The sequence below is a fragment of the Amblyomma americanum genome, chromosome 9 (assembly GCF_052857255.1).
Source record: "Amblyomma americanum isolate KBUSLIRL-KWMA chromosome 9, ASM5285725v1, whole genome shotgun sequence".
In the NCBI taxonomy this organism is placed as follows: Eukaryota; Metazoa; Arthropoda; class Arachnida; order Ixodida; family Ixodidae; genus Amblyomma; species Amblyomma americanum.
In genome coordinates, this window is record NC_135505.1 from 127,329,030 (window position 1) to 127,350,424 (window position 21,395).

General features: G+C 46.2%; 2 protein-coding genes across 3 annotated transcripts in view; both read right to left on the bottom strand.

Moving 5' to 3' along the window:
* Window positions 1-6,726, bottom strand: part of LOC144104277 (SIN3-HDAC complex-associated factor) — a 33,945-nt gene extending 27,219 nt beyond the window's left edge. Inside the window, exon 1 of one of the 2 annotated variants that reach the window (XM_077637176.1) lies at window positions 6,043-6,174. The gene's annotated coding sequence lies outside the window, so the exon portion shown is untranslated. Of the gene's footprint in view, window positions 1-6,042; window positions 6,175-6,591 lie in introns of those variants that run through there. The other variant, XM_077637178.1, reaches the window with a different exon arrangement.
* A 511-nt stretch (window positions 6,727-7,237) lies between these two features.
* fmt (phosphatase 6 regulatory subunit 1-like protein fmt) overlaps window positions 7,238-21,395 on the bottom strand; it is a 41,211-nt gene continuing 27,053 nt past the window's right edge. Inside the window, 2 exon segments of the mRNA XM_077636322.1 lie at window positions 7,238-10,206; window positions 19,069-19,251. Coding sequence (XP_077492448.1) covers window positions 9,999-10,206; window positions 19,069-19,251 — 391 coding nt within the window. The 3' untranslated portion in view covers window positions 7,238-9,998.

Consider the following 21,395-nt stretch of genomic DNA (forward strand, 5'->3'; position numbering starts at 1 on the left):
GAGTAGTGTGCCCCCAAACCCACATTACTCCGCCACGTATCATTGTTCTCAAAGCCTCAGCGAGTGTTTCGACAAAAACAAAGGGCAGTATAAAATGAACTGCTAGCATTGTGAATTGCAGTCGAAGCTGTGAGGCGCTCAGCGTTCGAGCCCTCTGGCTACAGCTTTCACTGAGTGTGAACTACTTTCTAGGAGCAAATGGAGTCGGAGTGATTCGTATGACCAGCCACGCATCATATCGCCGCATGTCATTCTTACTTCTCGAAGCCTTGACAAGTCGCAGGACGAAAGTGTGGTAAGAAGTAAAACGAAGCGCACGAGTTTGCCAGTCACAGAAATAATTAAGTTTTTTATATTAAAAAAGCTGGTAACAACTCTGTCAGCATGCCAACACTGTCACTGCATGAAAATGAAATGGCATTTCTGGAGAAGCTGGAGTGGCATTTAGATTCCACATCATGAACACTCTATCTATTTAAGCATCAAACTTTTTAAATAAAAATGAGTAGGAAATGCAGCCCCTGTCCTGTTCCTTCAATTCTGTCTGCACCTCATTTGTGCTATGATTTTTCTACAACATAGCTCAAAACCAAATGGCCGAAACGATCGTGCTAGTAATAAAATTACTGCAAACCAAGAGAAATTAGCTAAGTTCTCATTTTTGTGCAAACAGGAGTCATTTACACCACTGCAATAGGAAGAATACAAAGGGAGATGTTATGAAAAGTACCAAGGGCCACATGAAGGTTAAGAAGCTTGAGAAATCTGCACATAATTCTCCTGTTTGCTTGAAGGTCTTTGGGATGCGCATTTGATAAGTTTTAAAGCCCAGAATTCTGGCTGTCAATAATAAAACGCTGCAACTGCTACAAGTGCTAAGCTCCACAAAAACTGCAGATTTGATGTTGCTGTTCAAAAAAATGTCTGCCCCATAAAAGCAAGTTTCTAATCCCTTGTAATTTCTAAATTTTGGAGCTGTCATTTCTGATTAAATTTGCAACTGAAAGAACAGAAAACTGGTGATCAGAAAGCAGAACCCTTTGTTCGAGTTATTTCAGTGAATTGTGCTCAGCTATTTTTCCGGCTATTTTTTGACCATACTCCCAGACAAGACAAGGTGGCCTTTTCAGAAAAATGGCAGGAAGATACATAAAAATCACTTAAATTTTTCATAAAAATCGGCTCACCTCTATCCGTTTGCCAGTGCGCATACTTAATAATGATGTCAGAAAGCTAAGAACCACAATTAAGAGAATGTCACATCACTGATGAAATCTAGACATACGATGTAATACAACACAAAGAGGAGGTACACATCATGCTGTCTCATATCAATGTTAGTCACTGCCATGATTTACATTACTAACTCATTATATGAGTGGCCTCAGCACATAGGCAGCCGTACATTGACAACTTTTGCACTTTGCAACAAGCGAAGTTTTATCCTAGTTTCAAGTCTCCTTTTTGCTGAAGTTCAAAACTACCTGTCCTAATGGCTAAGGTGCTGCAGGACTTCTCCTGGATATTACTAGTGAAAATGTATTTCTTGAAGCACTGTTCTCCTAATGGCACATATGCTCAACCATTGTAATTAATTTACAACAGCAACACAGTAAAGTGTACAGAAGTTAGGCCTGTCATAATACAACTAAATGTACAATATACAGCTGCAATGCCACTGCACACCATGAAGCCTTACTTTACGTCAGCACTACAACTACTTCACAATACATTAACTTCAAGAATTTGAAAAAATTAAATATTTTTCTTCCTTTTATTGGCAAAAATATTTTTCTCAACACCGACGTTTGAGTCATCCTACAATGTAAGATAGTAGGCAAATTCGCTACCTGTTACGTGCGGTAAAGTTTTAAATATTTGACGTCGACTTTGAAATCACATTTCTCATCATGTGCGGTGGTCTCCCCATGACAATTCGCTAAAATTATTTCTTTTTCTTGCAAAATAATAATGTACTTGATGGGGTCGAGTTTCAAAAATGGCGTCCACAGAAGACTAGCGGATCCTTCTGAACATACACAACACAACCTTTGCATAGGAAGAGTTTAAACTCTCTTGAACCAACGTTAGCAGGCATAAGCTTCTAAACAATAAACTTATAGAGTTACTGCACAAAACAGCAGTATCCTACACGAAGGATGCTAGGTATATACAGGTTACAGCAACTTTGCTCGCTCACCAAAGGATCGATAGCTTTCCAAGCTCAGCTAGGCAATACAATTCTAATAGATGCCAACAATGCATCACTTTGCCCTTCTCTCAGTGGTATTGGGAACGTTTGTGCAGCATTGTTAGGATATTGATGCAAAGCTTTGTAAATGGTTGTTTGTTCATTCCTTAAAAATACCGGAACACAGCTTTACCACTTTGTGACGCAAGATCAGATGTATCTAAAATGATCACAGCCAGGTTGAACCAATTCTATGTTGTTCTACAGTGTTGTGGTTGCTTTCAAAGAATTATTTCGAAAGTTTGTTGTCACCTTTGAACTGCACACAGCCGAGAATTCTGTTAGACAACTGTTGACCCCGCTCGTTCCTATGCCGCCATTGAGTCAGCCCAATAAACAGATTTTTTTGGAAGCTTTTTCACTCTCGCTCCCTCCCTGCCGTTACAGCTACGCGAAAATAGGCTTTAGCCTGCAACGCTACACAGGCAATACAGAGTGCGGCAAACTGCACCTGTGTAAGTGGAGACTGCTCATAGAGGTTATTCGTGATGCACAGACAATTGGCACATTCAGGTCACGGCTGCCGCAGTATCCCTGTCACTCATTAACGAACATATGCTACAACAGACTCTGCACTCAGGCAGCTGGGCGTCTGCACCGGTGCAGTTCGGATGAAGCGTGCCTTGTGTTGTGCAAAACTTCCCTCTGTGAGCTTGACTGCCTAAATATTGACAGAAAAGATCATGGCAGGATGCTATCAACACAGCAAGAGAATGACACTTGTGCATGTTTACAACCATGACCTTTGAGTCTGACTAATGTAAATATCGCCCAGCCAGAGAGTACAATATTTGCTTTACTGCTTGGAATTAGCATACCCTATGAAAGCTCTGTTAATCTGTGATCACTTTGTTGTGCTTTTGTTGCACTGCACACAAACAACCTGCTTTGAATGGTCACCACTGACGTTTATAACTTTTTCCTCTGCATAACTCAACCTGCAATGTACAACAACATCGCCTCAAGGCGGTCACTTTGGGAAGCACTAGTTACAATGCTCCCCCATGCAATGTTTGTTAGAAAACAGTTTTGTTTCTAACGTTTACCCTTATAAAAGCTTTACATAGCCGAGCATATTACAAAGACAACCACATCACAAATGTGAGAAAAAACAATGTATAAGGAGCATACTTTGTCCCACAAGTTCACAGCAGAGGCTATGAGTGCGAGATGAGTGTTTCCAGAGGCTCATGTGTTTGGCCTGGAAGCACATGAGAACAACCCACATACGAAGGCTGCAAACACACTTACGTGAAGTCTAGTTGCATAGTATTAAGCAAAGCTAGTCATGGCTATCAAAGAATGCTATGTCTGGTAGACACAGCTTTAGGCAAGCACTGCACAAGGAACCGGTGAGTAAGAAAGTAAGTATCTGCATTTTAGGATTTAAGACTTTCATAATGGTGGCTTGTCACTTTGAGACTAAGGATAATGAAGGAAAGAAAAACGGTTTTAGCAAGGTGATGAAGTGCTTCACACACAGCTCAAAAAGTGTTTTGACAAACTTCTTCATCAATTATAAATGACAATTCTGCTAGTTAGACAAAATGCTTTTCTCTGAAACCTCCAGGCAATGAAGCAAAGTTTGAGAGCCAGGATATTACATGTAGCATATGTTTTCTGCAAAATTAAAAAGAAAAGTTTGCTTTTTGAAATGAAAACCGCTCTCTTCTCAAAGACTGTCCTAACCTCACATAAAGAACAGCTTACTTAACCCGCTACCCCTCTTGACAAAAGCTATTCAAGTATTTAGCGAGCATGAATAATCAAGTCGGGAATGTACAGTTCCTGGATCGTATATCTATGAAAATCCGACTAGTAACAGTGCTTGAAAAAGTCTTCCACTAGTAAGAAGATCATTGCTCAAATGGTGTGCCATCACACACATAGCGAGGAACAACTAAGATGAAAATGCACAAGCCACAACATGCTCCCACTGACTGTTGCCAACATGTGCACTGCAGCTGTGTATGTTCCTCATCAGAACACACTGAAAAGACATCTGGCTTTCTTAAAAAAAATTATCTCTGATAACAGAGTTTTCATTTGTAATGTTACTGCCAGGGATTTAGAACTAACAGCTATGCTTGTGTTGGCATGATACTCTGCTAAAATTCGCTGACACAACTCTGTCTCGCCAGTGTCCCAATGCAGTGCAATGATTTCCCCAAAAGCTTCATTAAACATGTCCTACTGCCTGCGAAGCAGCATTGACAGACCTTTGAGAATGTCTAGCAATAAACGGATACTGCCGACAGTACTCTCGCTTTCTCACGACAAATATATTCCGATGGCCATCTCTGTATAGCAATGTTAAATTTGTTACACGAGTCTTGTGCCCCCTCAAAACCTTCACATGATCAGCATCCTCTACGGTTAAATAACGGGGGGACACAATATGAATGTACACGTTAAAAATGCAGCATCGTTAGGTATGGAACTGTAGTAAGACTGAAACAACCTAACGTGTACGTAGCATGGTCAGCTACGTTAAAGATGAATATTTAAGTTTGTTGCCCACTAAGCAACGGCGGTGCTGGTTTGAAAACAGCTAGTCTTATGAAAGTGACCCTACCATCATCAGGTAACGCAGTTTTGTACGGAATGAATAGCATTTAGAGGCGAGCTCATTGACTGGTGTGCCAGAGAACTGATCTTTATAGGCTAAAGGGCACAATACCTAATCACACAGGCATTGTGGGTGTCGATGAGGTCAGAAAAAAAAATTAGCATATTACGAAACAACCTGACGTCACTATCACGAAGCGATACGTGCTCCAAGAACAAAGAAAAATTCCCAGACAACAACTGGAATTATAGACGAAACATCAGCCATCACACATCGCACGAGCAAACACACATTCAAGCATCACATCCGGACACGAGCCAAGCAATGGCATCGCAACCACTCGTGATCCTCATTCGAAATCACGGACAATGTCGCGCAGTTAAGCGTCATCACCGGGCGGGCAGCGCATTAGCGCCACCGAAATGCAAAGTACACGTAGCTGTCGCGACACGCGTGACCAGTGGAGTCCGATGACTGGGAAACGTGTTTCTACGGCGTACCTAGCCGGCTCGACCAGCGCACAGCGCGGGAGTAGCGAAAGCAGTCGGGCCAGCGAAACGAGCGCAGCAACGCACGAATATGGGTCAGAAGCTCCTACGCCGCAGCGAGCCTGCCGACTCGCAAGAGAAAAAAAAAAAAGCTGGCGGCGTGCGCTCTCGGCAAACAGCCCGTCGGTCGCACATGCCGCGGCTCTTGGCGATCGGCGCGACGGTGACAACGGGAATAACGTTAGCGCAAGCCAAAGGGACAGAAAAGACGAAACGCGCAGCCCCTGAAAAGATGGGCCAGCTATATAGGAAGCGCGATGACGGCGAAAAATCGATCCATGCGCAGGGGAGCGGTCAATGCCCTCCGCACGCTACAGCGGGCCTTCGCAACAGCGTTGGCCCGGACTGTGCGGCCGCTCTGAAACGCGTGACAGTGCCTGACACGGGTCCGAACCGGCGTGCGGTCAACCCGCGCTCATCGTAAGCGCCGAGGCGGATGGCTCGAAGGCTGTCGGAATCCGCTAACCGGGCGACTGCGCCTCAGAAATAGCGCGAATGAATGGTGTAAGGCTTAGGTACGAACCCGATGCGGCGCCGTTTTAGGCACTTTGCGCGCCTTGTCAGCGACCGATCCCGTTTCGCGGGGCGCCACGGCATATTGGCATCGCGTTCTAGCGCGATCGCGAGCGCGATGGGGCCGATGTTAGCGAGACAAAACGCATTACAATACTCACCCGCTTAGCTTCGCAGGCAGGGCTTGCTCGCCACCGACGCTCAGCATAAACAGTTGAATTGAGCGGAAGCCAGCGCAAGCCGCAGTTTCGCACATGCCGACGTCCTCGTTTTAGGTGTGACCTTTGATAAATTTACTCAAAACGCTTGAACACCAAAAGCACTTCCTCGTCTAACTCCACTTTTGAATGCGACGTGCCCGCGGACCCGTTTCACGCTTCTAAAGGCTCGCGATAGCGCACCACGATAACGCGCGCCGCGCAAAATTCTCCAGCACGGTGCAGTGCGCTCCTAGGGCAGGGAACATAAAAACGTTATTTCGCAATAAATGATCATTTACACGCAAAACTATAAATGAAGATATTAATTCTCCGTAAAATTCTACGCGTCTGCCGTGAATAAATGCCAGTAATCGCCTCGCAACACACATTTTCCTCTCACTAGGCTTCAGTGCGTGCTCCTACGATTGGAATGACCTCGATTCCAATATCGCCTCGGCGAATGCTTTCCGGCCCTGGCTGATTTTCGTAGTAGATTTCGCAGACACTTACCTCACTGCGTGCTTCTACCTGCGACACCTCCGCAGCTTCTACGGGCCTAAACAACACGTTTACACGAACGAGAGCGATGCTCTCGAGGTTTGGCTTCTCCGCCTTCCGACCTTGCCGTGCAGAGAAGTGACATTCGCAGGAGAGCGCGCGTTATGCGCACGTCTTTTTTTTTTTTTTTCCCTCGAGATATTTCCCGTAGTCGGGAAACGCTAAGCCACGACGAAATAAACAGCGGAACGAATTTTTACGAGTCCTATGCACTACGGAGCAACTGTACGCAACGCTGTTATCAAGCCTACGACGTTTATTACAAGGTCCCGCCAAAACTACGCGATGCGCGCCAAATTTGAACGGCGCGATCGTTACGGTCCGCTTCTACATTGTGCTGCGAAAGGGAATAAAAACACAGGGTGGACAGACGTTTCCTATTTCTTTTCAACTGACCCCTATTTCTAACACATTTACGTAGAGGGATGAAATAGCTTCAGAGTAACGAACGAGTACACAGATCATCACATTTTGAGATGACACCACTTAAAACTGGTAAGTTAAAAGGTAACTATACGCTTTGCTTTTGTGATCGCGCGCAAAAAAGTTTAAGAAGTTCGGTAAAACTAGGTGCACCGAGAGCCACTGAACAACACAGTCATTTTCACTGTTTTATTGCATCACTGACTCTTTGCTGTTTCATTCAAACAGTTTGTTGTCCAACTCCTGCCTCCAGCAACACAAAAAAAAAAACACGCAGCAACGAGCTCCGCAAGAAAAAAAAATGCTGAGGAACAGAAGAACAAATATTTATGCTCCTATACAGAGCAATCCTGATCGCCCAAGGCGTGTCTCAGCCACTGCTCGACAACTGAAGAGCGCAGGTACATACGAGCCTCAAAGCAGTCCACCTATTTTTATTTTTTTTTTCCCTGGGACATGTGTCCACTGCAGTACTCAAAAGCCTGTTGCCGAGACACCAAAAGGCACTTCATCGCCTACCAACTCGTTGCCACTGTTCTCCACATTTTCCTCTTTCCTCCCCTCACCACTAGAGTGCGCCACTTGGACGCTCTGGTAGACTCATGCACTGTATGATGCAGCATGCCACGAATAGCAAAAAAATTCTGGGAAAATGAGGACCACAGAAGATGGAGAGGGGTGTCAAAACAACACCTCCAATCCCTTGTCAGCACACTTGTCACAAACACTGTCTGTCTCTCAGGTGTCCAATGTTGTTCCCAGTCATGCAATGTCTTGTCAGAAAATGCTCTCCCCTAACGAGCTCAGCCATTTGGATAGCCTTCCTTATCCCAAAATCAAACACATCTGCACACTGGAGGATGTGTCTGCTCCAAAATGCCACCGTCGTTTGAACATGCCTCGAAGAAGAAGCGCTTAGTTGAGCCTACGCAGCGTGACAAAGCTGTCGCCGCCTAAAGTGAACAGAACCTACTGAAAGCGAATGACAGGCAATCTACCGAAAACACAGACGGTAAAAGTGGTACAAGGTTCCAGTGCGCGACTATAAACTTCTCAAGGTGCAAAGCTGGACAACTACAACACACCCTGTACATGTTCCAAGCCCTTTAATAACACACAAGGTGTACCGCCAAGATCGATCAAAGGTTGCGAAACAACGTGCGAGCATTGGCTCTATTTACACTGCCTACCGAACGCATCCAAATCGTGCCCCAATTCAAGCACAGAATGCCAGCAGGCTGGTTTTACAATCAAAAAACAAATACAAGCGCTAAGTTTTTCCGCACAATGCTTCGAGGTTTGCCAATGCAAAATAAGGGTTGCACAGACTGTAACACCCGAACTGCATGAGGTCAACCTGTAGTCCCACATTAATGCATGGATGATGCTTACAGAGCTACAGCCACAGTCTGAAAACTGTGCAAACTGTAGTGACAATGCACTTCGCCGCCCACTTAAAAAAAAAAAAACAGGAACGAAACACTGCCATAAAAACTTGCCTCCAGTACCCCTTACTTTGAGAAAAAGTTCAGCACTAGTGTTGCTTGCATAGCTAGCAAAATTCAGCCGGGTGCCGATTACCGTGGCAAAGTCTCGATGGGCAACGTAGCCTAGATGCTGGCTGCATGAACCGTTTCCACCCAAGTATCGGCAAGCCATGGGCATGTCGACATTAAACGTGCATCAGTAATCAGCGTCCAAAAGTGTACGGCGCTCCAAGCTCAAAGACCGCGCGGAGCAAGCCAGTTTCTCTGCTACCAACCAACCAGCCATGAATGATTACAAACCTTTCTACCACACAAGACGTGAGATGATCGAGGCATCAATGACCGACGACCAAAAGCAATGGTTACACAATTACGGGGTAGTGTGAGAAAACAAGAAAATTTTTTTTTTTTTACACTCCACCTCACCTCTCTGCAAACTATACACTTTTGTCCTAGACTTACAGCAAAAAGAGTGGCTAGGTGAAAATAAAAATAAAGAAAGACTTGCTTACAGGGGCACAGGACAGTCACAAAAAGCACAACACAGTTCACACTAGCTAAAAAAAAAAAAAGACAGGGTTTGAAAAATTCCAGGAAAGCTGGCAAAATTATGAACTTGAGTGTCCAGGCATGGCAATTCAAAGCAAACTCGAGCCAGGCTGTGAAGGTTGTACAAGTCTGTGACAGACCTCAAGTACGAAAGAAACCGTATCCCCACAAAAAAAAAAAAAAAGCTTTTATCTGGAAGTGGCAGACTCTCTTCTACCATCGTGTATGAAATCAGGGGTACAGAAAATTAGTGTCTTGTACGAATGTCGCTACCTTCGCTGGATTCCATCCCCTCCAGCTAGTGTGGAAGGAGGTTCCTTGGAATACTCCATGTTCCGAGCTGGTGAATAAGAGTCCAATACCCTAAGGCAACCTTCTTTTCCCATTAAAAAAAAAAAAAAAGCATTAATCGTTATCAAGTCTCTCCCAATTTCTGTAGTTGAAAAGTTATCGGTCCATGCATGATACTTAACACATGAAAAACTACTTGGCATACGTTATGGACTTGTAACAGGGGCCTTCTTGCTTGCTTCACAAATATCCTGTGCGCTGATATAGGAAGACGACCGCCAAGGAAAGGAAGGAATGAATAATATATAACATACAAGCAAAAAGAGGCCTCACACAAGCGATAATAATCTCTTCAATCATGACATCATTGGCGAAGAAGAGAGATATAGTGGCAGATTTAAAAAAAAATGGATAAGAAAACAGCCTTCTCAGCAAAACAGGTCCCGAACACGATGACGCTCGCAGTTATCTCCGACACACAATCACACGAGTCTCTCCTTTTTCAATCAATATTCAGAGGGGGAAAAAAAATAGTCCAGAGAGGAAAAGAAAAACACAGTAACATTCTATTCCACGATGAGGCAGCAACAAGACTTCCTAAGAGTTTTTTCACAGCGGTCCATTCTGAACTTGTGGCTGGGGTGATGCTGTCGCTGCTGGCGCTCCTGTAACCTGAGCCACGCTTGTAGTCGGAGCCAAAATTTCGGCCGAGCCGATGGGCGAGGCCGCCGCACTTGGCTCGGTCATTATGGCAACAGCGGCCGATTCGCTGGTGGTTGTTCCGTTGCTGCTGGCCTTGTTCGCCGTGTCTTCTAGCCTGCACGAAGAAGGAGGCAGATTGTCGGACAATGTTACATACAGTTAAACAATGTTGAGAAAAGCCTGCTATGCGTTAAGTCTGGTCGCAAGATAACGACAAGATAACGACAAGATAACTCAAGACTAACGTCGAAAACTCTGATGTTGAAGGGGTGACATGAGTCTTTGAAACCAATAAAGAAACTGCAAAATGATTTTTTTTTTATTGACAGTTCTGAATTTTGTGGGGACCTGCCCCACAGCTTCCCCTTGTGGTAAGCTTTCCCGTGGTGCACCCTCCCAAAGCATTGCCTCGATTCGGGGTGCGCCACGTGACACTCCCTGGTTAATGTAACTAACAAGAGTGGGTGACATGAGTGCGAAAGAGAGCGCGATTGCTGCGCGCGTGGGAGAGCGCACTCTTTTCGGCTGGGATCGTCCGCGGCTCCGCTCTTCGCCAGCGGGGCGAGGAAGTTGTGGAAAGACTTGCTCCCGTATCTCGTCCCGTCCAGCTTCGGAGTATAACTTGCCCTAGCATGGGCGAACATTCGCTCCTAACCTTGCTGGTGAGTCGGATGATCTTGATTCCTTATTGTGTTTTGTTGCTAGCTGGCATTATTGTTGTAGCAATAAATGCCAGTTACTGTCAGCCAGTGTGTCGTCCCTTTGTTCCCTCAGAGCAAGGCCCGCCGAGGTTGGCGTGCGCTCGCAATTTATTTTTATCACCTACCGACAAGTGCCCAAGCAGGAGTGGCATTCAGAAAAGTACAAGTAGCATTAAAAAGAGGCATAAAAAAACACTAGCCTGTGATTACCATGACTTTGTAACGTGAAGTTCTGCGACGACAGCTTACGGTTGTGAAAATGGCGCAAAACTCCGATTCGTGCCATTCCACACACAAGGCGCCATATATCTGTGACATGGCACTTGGCAATGCCTCCTCTATTATCAGTGCCTGTACAGGCAAAAAATAGCAAATCAACCACTTTCTTGTCCCTTTCTCCTACCCTTTCTCGCATGCTAGCCTTTCTGCCTATCAAGGCTCAGGCTGATCAGGTGGATCCACCACACTGTATCAGATTGCAGAAGGCGTAGGAAGTGCAGCATGGCGCCAGATTTTAATAAAAGCTACAGGCTGGCTGACTGCTCCCACAGAGCTCATTGTATCACATTGACGAAGGTGCAGGAAGTGCAGCATGGCGCCAGATTTTAATAAAAGACACAGACTGGCTGACTGCTCCCACAGAGCTCACTGTATCACATTGCTTAAGGTGTAGGAAGTGCAGCATGGCGCCAGATTGTAATAAAAGCTACAGACTAGCTGACTGCTCCCACAGAGCTCATTGTATCACATTGCGGACGAGGTAGGAAGTGCAGCATGGCACCAGATTTTAATAAAAGCTACAGACTGGCTGACTGCTCCCACAGAGCTCATTGTATCACATTGCGGAAGGTGTAGGAAGTGCAGCATGGCGCCAGATTTTAATAAAAGCTACAGACTGGCTGACTGCTCCCACAGAGCTCTTTGTATCACATTGCGGAAGGTGTAGGAAGTGCAGCATAGGACCAGATTTTAATAAAAGCTACAGACTGGCTGACTGCTCCCACAGAGCTCATTGTATCACATTGCGGAAGGTGTAGGAAGTGCAGCATGGCGCCAGATTGTAATAAAAGCTACAGGCTAGCTGACTGCTCCCACAGAGCTCATTGTATCACATTGCGGACGGGGTAGGAAGTGCAGCATGGCACCAGATTTTAATAAAAGCTACAGACTGGCTGACTGCTCCCGCAGAGCTCATTGTATCACATTGCGGAAGGTGTAGGAAGTGCAGCATGGCGCCAGATTGTAATAAAAGCTACAGGCTAGCTGACTGCTCCCACAGAGCTCATTGTATCACATTGCGGACGGGGTAGGAAGTGCAGCATGGCACCAGATTTTAATAAAAGCTACAGACTGGCTGACTGCTCCCACAGAGCTCATTGTATCACATTGCGGAAGGTGTAGGAAGTGCAGCATGGCGCCAGATTGTAATAAAAGCTACAGGCTAGCTGACTGCTCCCACAGAGCTCATTGTATCACATTGCGGACGGGGTAGGAAGTGCAGCATGGCACCAGATTTTAATAAAAGCTACAGACTGGCTGACTGCTCCCACAGAGCTCATTGTATCACATTGCGGAAGGTGTAGGAAGTGCAGCATAGGACCAGATTTTAATAAAAGCTACAGACTGGCTGACTGCTCCCACAGAGCTCATTGTATCACATTGCGGAAGGTGTAGGAAGTGCAGCATGGCACCAGATTTTAATAAAAGCTACAGACTGGCTGACTGCTCCCACAGAGCTCATTGTATCACATTGCGGAAGGTGTAGGAAGTGCAGCATGGCGCCAGATTGTAATAAAAGCTACAGACTGGCTGACTGCTCCCACAGAGCTCATTGTATCACATTGCGGAAGGTGTAGGAAGTGCAGCATGGCACCAGATTTTAATAAAAGCTACAGACTGGCTGACTGCTCCCACAGAGCTCATTGTATCACATTGCGGAAGGTGTAGGAAGTGCAGCATGGCACCAGATTTTAATAAAAGCTACAGACTGGCTGACTGCTCCCACAGAGCTCATTGTATCACATTGCGGAAGGTGTAGGAAGTGCAGCATGGCACCAGATTTTAATAAAAGCTACAGACTGGCTGACTGCTCCCACAGAGCTCATTGTATCACATTGCGGAAGGTGTAGGAAGTGCAGCATGGCGCCAGATTTTAATAAAAGCTACAGGCTAGCTGACTGCTCCCACAGAGCTCATTGTATCACATTGCGGAAGGTGTAGGAAGTGCAGCATGGCACCAGATTTTAATAAAAGCTACAGGCTGGCTGACTGCTCCCACAGAGCTCATTGTATCACATTGCGGAAGGTGTAGGAAGTGCAGCATAGGACCAGATTTTAATAAAAGCTACAGGCTGGCTGACTGCTCCCACAGAGCTCATTGTATCACATTGACGAAGGTGCAGGAAGTGCAGCATGGCACCAGATTTTAATAAAAGATACAGACTGGCTGACTGCTCCCACAGAGCTCATTGTATCACATTGCGGAAGGTGTAGGAAGTGCAGCATGGCGCCAGATTGTAATAAAAGCTACAGGCTAGCTGACTGCTCCCACAGAGCTCATTGTATCACATTGCGGACGGGGTAGGAAGTGCAGCATGGCACCAGATTTTAATAAAAGCTACAGGCTGGCTGACTGCTCCCACAGAGCTCATTGTATCACATTGCGGAAGGTGTAGGAAGTGCAGCATAGGACCAGATTTTAATAAAAGCTACAGACTGGCTGACTGCTCCCACAGTGCTCTTTGTATCACATTGCGGAAGGTGTAGGAAGTGCAGCATAGGACCAGATTTTAATAAAAGCTACAGACTGGCTGACTGCTCCCACAGAGCTCATTGTATCACATTGCGGAAGGTGTAGGAAGTGCAGCATGGCACCAGATTTTAATAAAAGATACAGGCTAGCTGACTGCTCCCACAGAGCTCATTGTATCACATTGCGGACGGGGTAGGAAGTGCAGCATGGCACCAGATTTTAATAAAAGCTACAGACTGGCTGACTGCTCCCACAGAGCTCATTGTATCACATTGCGGAAGGTGTAGGAAGTGCAGCATGGCGCCAGATTTTAATAAAAGCTACAGACTGGCTGACTGCTCCCACAGAGCTCTTTGTATCACATTGCGGAAGGTGTAGGAAGTGCAGCATAGGACCAGATTTTAATAAAAGCTACAGACTGGCTGACTGCTCCCACAGAGCTCATTGTATCACATTGCGGAAGGTGTAGGAAGTGCAGCATGGCGCCAGATTGTAATAAAAGCTACAGGCTAGCTGACTGCTCCCACAGAGCTCATTGTATCACATTGACGAAGGTGCAGGAAGTGCAGCATGGTGCCAGATTTTAATAAAAGCTACAGACTGGCTGACTGCTCCCACAGAGCTCATTGTATCATATTGCGGAAGGTGTAGGAAGTGCAGCAAGGCGCCAGATTTTAATAAAAGCTACAGACTGGCTGACTGCTCCCACAGAGCTCATTGTATCACATTGACGAAGGTGCAGGAAGTGCAGCATGGTGCCAGATTTTAATAAAAGCTACACACTGGCTGACTGCTCCCACAGAGCTCATTGTATCACATTGACGAAGGTGCAGGAAGTGCAGCAAGGCGCCAGATTTTAATAAAAGCTACAGACTGGCTGACTGCTCCCACAGAGCTCATTGTATTACATTGACGAAGGTGCAGGAAGTGCAGCACGGTGCCAGATTTTAATAAAAGCTACAAACTGGCTGACTGCTCCTACAGAGCTCATTGTATCACATTGCGGAAGGTGCAGGAAGTGCAGCAAGGCGCCAGATTTTAATAAAAGCTACAGACTGGCTGACTGCTCCCACAGAGCTCATTGTATCACATTGACAAAGGTGCAGGAAGTGCAGCATGGTGCCAGATTTTAATAAAAGCTACAGACTGGCTGACTGCTCCCACAGAGCTCATTGTATCATATTGCGGAAGCTGTAGGAAGTGCAGCAAGGCGCCAGATTTTAATAAAAGCTACATACTGGCTGACTGCTCCCACAGAGCTCATTGTATCACATTGCGGAAGGTGTAAGAAGTGCAGCAAGGCACCAGATTTTAGTAAAAGCTACAAACTGGCTGACTGCTCCCACGGAGCTCATTGTATCACATTGACGAAGGTGCAGGAAGTGCAGCATGGTGCCAGATTTTAATAAAAGCTACAGACTGGCTGACTGCTCCCACAGAGCTCATTGTATCATATTGCGGAAGGTGCAGGAAGTGCAGCAAGGCGCCAGATTTTAATAAAAGCTACAGACTGGCTGACTGCTACCACAGAGCTCTCTGTATCACATTGCGGAAGGTGTAGGAAGTGCAGCATGGCGCCAGAATTTAATAAAAGCTACAGACTGGCTGACTGCTCCCTCAGAGCTCATTGCATCACATTGCGGAAGGCGTAGGAAGCGCAGCATGGCGCCAGATTTTAATAACAGCTACAGACTGGCTGACTGCTCCCACAGAGTTCATTGTATCACATTGCGGAAGGTGTAGGAAGTGTAGCATGGCGCCAGATTTTAATAAGAGCTACAGACTAGCTGACTGCTCCCACAGAGGTCACTGTATCACATTGCGGAAGATGTAGGAAGTGCAGCAAGGCGCCAGATTTTAATAAAAGCTACAGACTGGCTGACTGCTCCCACAGAGCTCTTTGTATCACATTGCAGAAGGTGTAGAAAGTGCAGCATGGCAACAGATTTTAATAAGAGACACAGACCAGCTGACTGCTCCCACAGAGCTCATTGTATCACATTGCGGAAGGTGTAGGTAGGTAGTGTAGCATGGTGCCAGATTTTAATAAAAGCTACAGACTGGCTGACTGCTCCCACAGAGCTCCCACCGAGTGTGTCGGAGCGGGCCGCATCATGGACCACCGGTGAATGACGGGCTGGCACTGTTCCCATTGGAAATGTGATCTGACAGGCACTGACAAGAGAAGAACTGATAAGAGGAGGAACTGGCTTAGTGCAAGCACTAGTATTTGCCGCTATTCAAGGAGGGCGCCACCGATCTGTGAAGCGGTGCTCAGCGCAGTGTTATTCATCTTTCCTCCTCACACTCCTCCTCTGTGTTACCCGGATGCCGAAGCAGAACTGGCAAACGTGCCCTTACTACCGCAGCAAAACAACTGCACAAAACACGCTAACACACCTGTTCCAACCACAAAGAAAAAAATGTACACAACACTGCAAGTATAGTTTGAAGCCGCCATTTGTGAAACACGATGACTGGCCACCACAGCAGACAAACGTTCAGCAACCGTAAATACAGCTGACTCCCATTAAAACGAACGCGGTTAAGACGAATTCTTGGATAAGACGAACAATATGTGGTTAGAAGGTTGGTTTCCAATAGACTCAGAGAGAAAAAAAAAAAAAAAACGCTGAAGATGAACTGAAGACAAACTTTCACTATGACCAAGACCCACAGCGACTCCGCACGTTGGTGCCCATGGGGTGTCCTTGAAGTACTCTCTAGGAAAGCTAAAGAAAGAAGCAAAGTTGGGCACTTAAGGTCCTTACATGCTGTGAATGTGAAAGCATCCTTTGACCTAGAGACCGTTACACTAAAGGCCTTAACCATAACAGCCTTTAACCTAAAGACAAGGAAGGCATTTGCCCTGAAGGCCTTTGGCACAAAGACTTTTACACTGAATGCATTTACACAGGAAAGCCTAAAGGTGAATGGCCTTCATCCTAAAGGCTGTCCACCTAAAGGCCTTTACCATGGAGGTATTTATCGTTGGCACTGTCATTACTGACCCCACCCAGACCAGCATAGCCATCCCCGAACATTTGAAGTCTCGTTTGTTTCCCGCCATTTCCCGCATCACGTGACTGACTTCAGAGGCTTCACCAAACACCAGCACTTTCCAGGTTAGGAGGCCAATAGTTCTTGTGCACTAAAAAAAATACAACGCCTCCTCGCCAGACAAAGTACCTGGCAAGAGAGTTTTCCCGCATCTAAAGCTCACCCTTGCAATGTAGCTTCCCCGCGGGTACAGGTATAAAAGGCAGGGCTCTTTGGCTCTTTTGGGCCAGCTTGCACAGAGCGCACCGACCTGGCATGGCCACACCTCTGCGTTGTGCACGCTTCACCTGCTGCGCGTTGCCTCCGGCGAACGAAAAGGCGTGCAGGAGCAGAGTAGCTGAATTTTGCACAGACAGAGTGTTACTGTACGGGTTTTCCCAACGAAGAAATCAGAAATGGCCACATGTCAGCGCCTAGTTCATGCCTAGCCTGCGGTGGGCAGAAAGGCACGAGGTGATGCTGCATCTACTTCTATATTTGATAGCAGCAGCACTGCAGAAGGAGTGGGGTAGGAGTGGGGTGGGGTCATATGCTTTCACAGCCTGTACTGCACAACTAGCAAGCCAGGCACACTCGGTGCAATTCAAGCCACTGGGAAAGACAAAAGCAGAGAAAAAAAAGCGGGGGGGTCAGCGCAGAAGGGGGAAAAAAAAACTAGATCTATGCTGTTTCCAAGTAGGATGCCGCGACCTTTTTCATACCCTCACTCGTCATGTTACATCATTAAAAGGTAATTTTGTTCATTCTCCTCATGTAACAAATGTTTTACCACACCTAGCGAGCTCATATACCCTTTTCTGGGGGCACTACTGCTAAAATGAACTTCTCATGAGATAAACTTTCATGGTCCCTTCAAGTCTGCCTGAAAGGGAGTCTACTTTCTCGATTCCACCATCTCTAGAGACTGGAAGGGTACGCTATTCCAGTCAGCGATAGTACAGTAGGTGACGAGTATTTCGGACTTCAATAATTCGGACTTGTAGGATATTTCAGACTTCAATGAGGCACCGTCAGTCACCCCATAGAAGCGCATACATATTCGCAACGGATATTTTGGACTTTAAAAGACCAAAAGTTCGATTTTTCAGACACATTTCGGTCGCCTGCGGGCCAAAATCGGCCATCTTATCGGCTTTTCGCCAGCGCAAAAGGCGCCACCTTGGATTGAGGTGGATTTACTCTGCAGTTGGATTCGCTTGGCATACTTTTGGTACCTCATTGCTGCTGGTAGAGGTCCCTGCGATCTCTGACACTTCGAGGTGGCAGCCGGATTGTCATCACCGTCAATTTGCTTTTGTCGCCAACGTTGTCGCAGGCAGTTATCGCTTGTCTCATGCGTTGAAAATTGAAAATTGGTTTTTGGGGAAAGGAAATGGCGCAGTATCTGTCTCACATATGGGCTGACACCTGAATCGCATCATAAGGGAAGGGATAAAGGAGGTATGGAAAGAAGAAAGGAAGAAAGAGGTGCCGCAGTGGAGGGTTCATGAACAATTTTGACCAACTGGGGATCTTTAACGTACACTGACATCACACAGCACACAGGCGCCTTTGCGTTTCGCCTCCATCGAAACGCGGCCACCGTGGTCGGGTTCGAACCCGGGTTCTCCGGATCAGTAGCCGAGCGCCCTAACCAGCGAACGTGTGAGACCGCGGCGGGTCTCACACGTTCGTCACTGGCCGTATCGTCACTTGGGTTTCTCCGACCATGTCGACCGAGTGGCGCTCAGTCTTCACAAAGTTACATCCGTTCGCTGTTTTGTGATTGCGTCCGGCGGTTCCACCACTCTGAACGAAACGTGCCTTGTCTTTGCATGTGTTTGACGAGCGGTGTGGTGCGCACTCGGGCTGTGGACAACATGGCCCCGCCAGTGGCGCCGGGTCCGTCAAAGAAGCGTAGGAAGTATTCAACTAAACACCGTGACATTGCTATCTACCATGCACAGTGAAAGCACAACTTTGGCGCAAATTGTTGCCAGCAAGAGAAATGTGGCGCAAGGTAAAATCAGTGACATTTTTAAGCCGATTTCGTCTAAATAGTTATCTTTTTGTACTCAATTTAAAGTTAATTTTTTTTGTACGTCACGAATTTTTCGGACTGCTAATTATTCGGATCACTTTTCGGGTCCCTTCGAGTCCGAAAAATCGGTCGGCGACTGCATTAAAGAAATGGGGGAGACTGTACAAATTAGTGCTGGCAAAGCATGGGGTTAATGATAGTGGATGACAGTGGCTAATATGTCTAATTAGAGACACATGTATGGGTTTGGGTCAAGCTCAAGTCTGGGAATGAGCCACAAATATTGGAATAGAAAAATGGCAGTTACTATTACTGTAGTGGCAAGTTTCCCATATCTCAGGCCTTTTCAAGGGCAGAACTTGAGGTCACCCATACACCACAGCTTCCCCGGAAGACCAGCAGTTGAAGGAAAGATTGTGCAAAAAAAAAAAAAAAAAGGCTCACCTTTCTGCCGATGCTGTCTGCGCCGCTGAGCAGGTCTTTGGCGGCTCGGCAGAAGACACGGGGCCATTGGCACAGGGTACTGCCGTGGCAACCATTGGCTTCAACACAGAGGAATGGCTGCTGCCCACACTGCTGTTTCCTGGCGAGGAGTCAGCAGGGCCGGCATCAATGCACTCCGGCAAACTGCACAGATAGGGTTCCCAGGGAGTTCTTAAAACGTCCGCAAGAAGGCAATATGCCGCCAGTGTGAGCAAGCAACAATGTAGCCTGAATTGCCTACTGGCCTGTCCCTCTGTCTTGCCTCGACGAGATTTACCCCTTGACTGGGGAGCATGACCTCACACGTGCGCTTCTGCCAACTGTGCCCAGGGGAGCGTCTGAAGATGCTACTTGCCTTTCTTGATATGTCGGGTGCACCAGATAGATACTGAGATGCCAGATAGATACCCTTGGAAGCTGGGGTGGTGGAGAGCCCACCACCAGGCTCGGTAGTTGACGTTTTTTCTCTGTTCCCGTTACCCTAACCAATTTTTCATTTAAGGTATTGTCTAGACATTCGTGCTTTCTAAATATGAATTCCACTGACTTTAACATTATACCAACCCTGAATCCCGAGCTAGCATTGCGCCAATCCACCAATCTTTCAACCGTTTCTTACTAACAATCTACCGCAGACGCATTCAAATTATACCTTCGCAATCTCCAAATCCTAGGGCCTTCGTTTTGAATCTTTTTTCCCCTCCCCCTTCTACGACACGCAGGCAGTGGGCGTGGAGGCTAGCCCTCCAGTAGACAAGCCCGTGTCTTCCCACTTTCCGTTCTTCCTACATCCACAGAAGAAGAAGAAGAGGGGCATCGGGGACACTGATTGTGGCTGCCTTAACTTCTGGATGCACAACGCTAATATCTAATTCTGCTAATTTCTCCAGCTCTTGTCACCTATTAGGGATAACGTGAACTATGTCCAAATTAGCCTAGCTGTGATTATCTTCAGCAGATGTTGAGAAAATCAGCTGTTCTGGGTGGGAGGCAACCTGGGAAACACAAATGGTTGTAGCGAGGGTCCTCAAAAGTGGTGCCAGTTTTTGATGGAGATGAAAATCGGTGCCTTGCATGAGCAAAAACAAAATAATTACGAATCTCATGCTGACATGTATTGTCTGTTGGACAGTGAGACTTCCTCAGATGACAACGACAAAGACAAAGGCGAAGTAACGGAATAAAACAGCCTGTGCTCCTCAGACTATTATGTACACAGCTTCAAGACCTAACCCCACTAGAAAAAACAGGAGAGGATCAACTGCTTGCGACTTCAACATGCAATAATAACCATATAGCGACTTCAAAGGAAATAGGCAGCACGCCCAATGTAATTTGAGTAAAAACTGTTCCCTTCGTTTTCAGTGAACAAAAAACCCCACAAGGCATGATTGGCAATAAACAAACAAAAAAACTGCCAGATTTAACATCCCAAAGTGATACAAGAGCTGTGAAGGACACTGCAGTGTAAGGGCCTGGATTAATTTAGACCCCTTGGAGTTATTTACGGGAGAAGGTGGCTTTGAAATTTCCAAAAATAGCTCAAATTTGACTGTTTACTGTTGTATCCATTTGTATGCCTCGTTTTTCTATTCTGTCCCAAACTTTCATTGCTGGAATCAACCAGGAAGTACACTACAAAAGTTATTTCATGAACCACGGTGGCTTTGCATTGCGGTGAAACACTCAAAAAGGGGGTTTTTTCCATTACGGTTTTCTGCCTAGATGTCCACCTTGGGGAGCAGATTTCTTGATGCCAGTTCTATCTATTTTGACGTTTGTTTTGTTGCACTCCTGGCACCACAGTGCAGGCCAAGACATTCTCTGTTTTTCAAATTAGTAAATCTTAAATTTCTTGCATGAAATTTTCTTCTCACTTTAGATATATCCATAGAGACTGCATCGCAAAAATTCAAAAACAAAACTTGTGCTCTGAAAAAAAAAAAAACATTCTAAGAATGTGTTGACTTGTAGCACGCCAGTAGGAACACAGTGAATGTTGAACCAGCCTTCCGCCACATTTTCTACTCTGGTGCACTATATGTTTTCGTTTTTATGGGGTTTAACGTCCCAAAGTTACTAAGGCTATGAGGGACACCGCAATAGAGGGCTCCCGATAATTTCGACCACCTAGGGTTCTTTAACGTGCACTGCCATCTCATAGTACACAGGCCTCTAGATTTTCGCCTCAATCGAAATTCACCCGCCGGAGCCGGGATTGAACCCGTGGCTTTCGGATCAGAAGCCGAGCGCCATAACCACTGAGCCAAAGTGGCATATCTGATCTG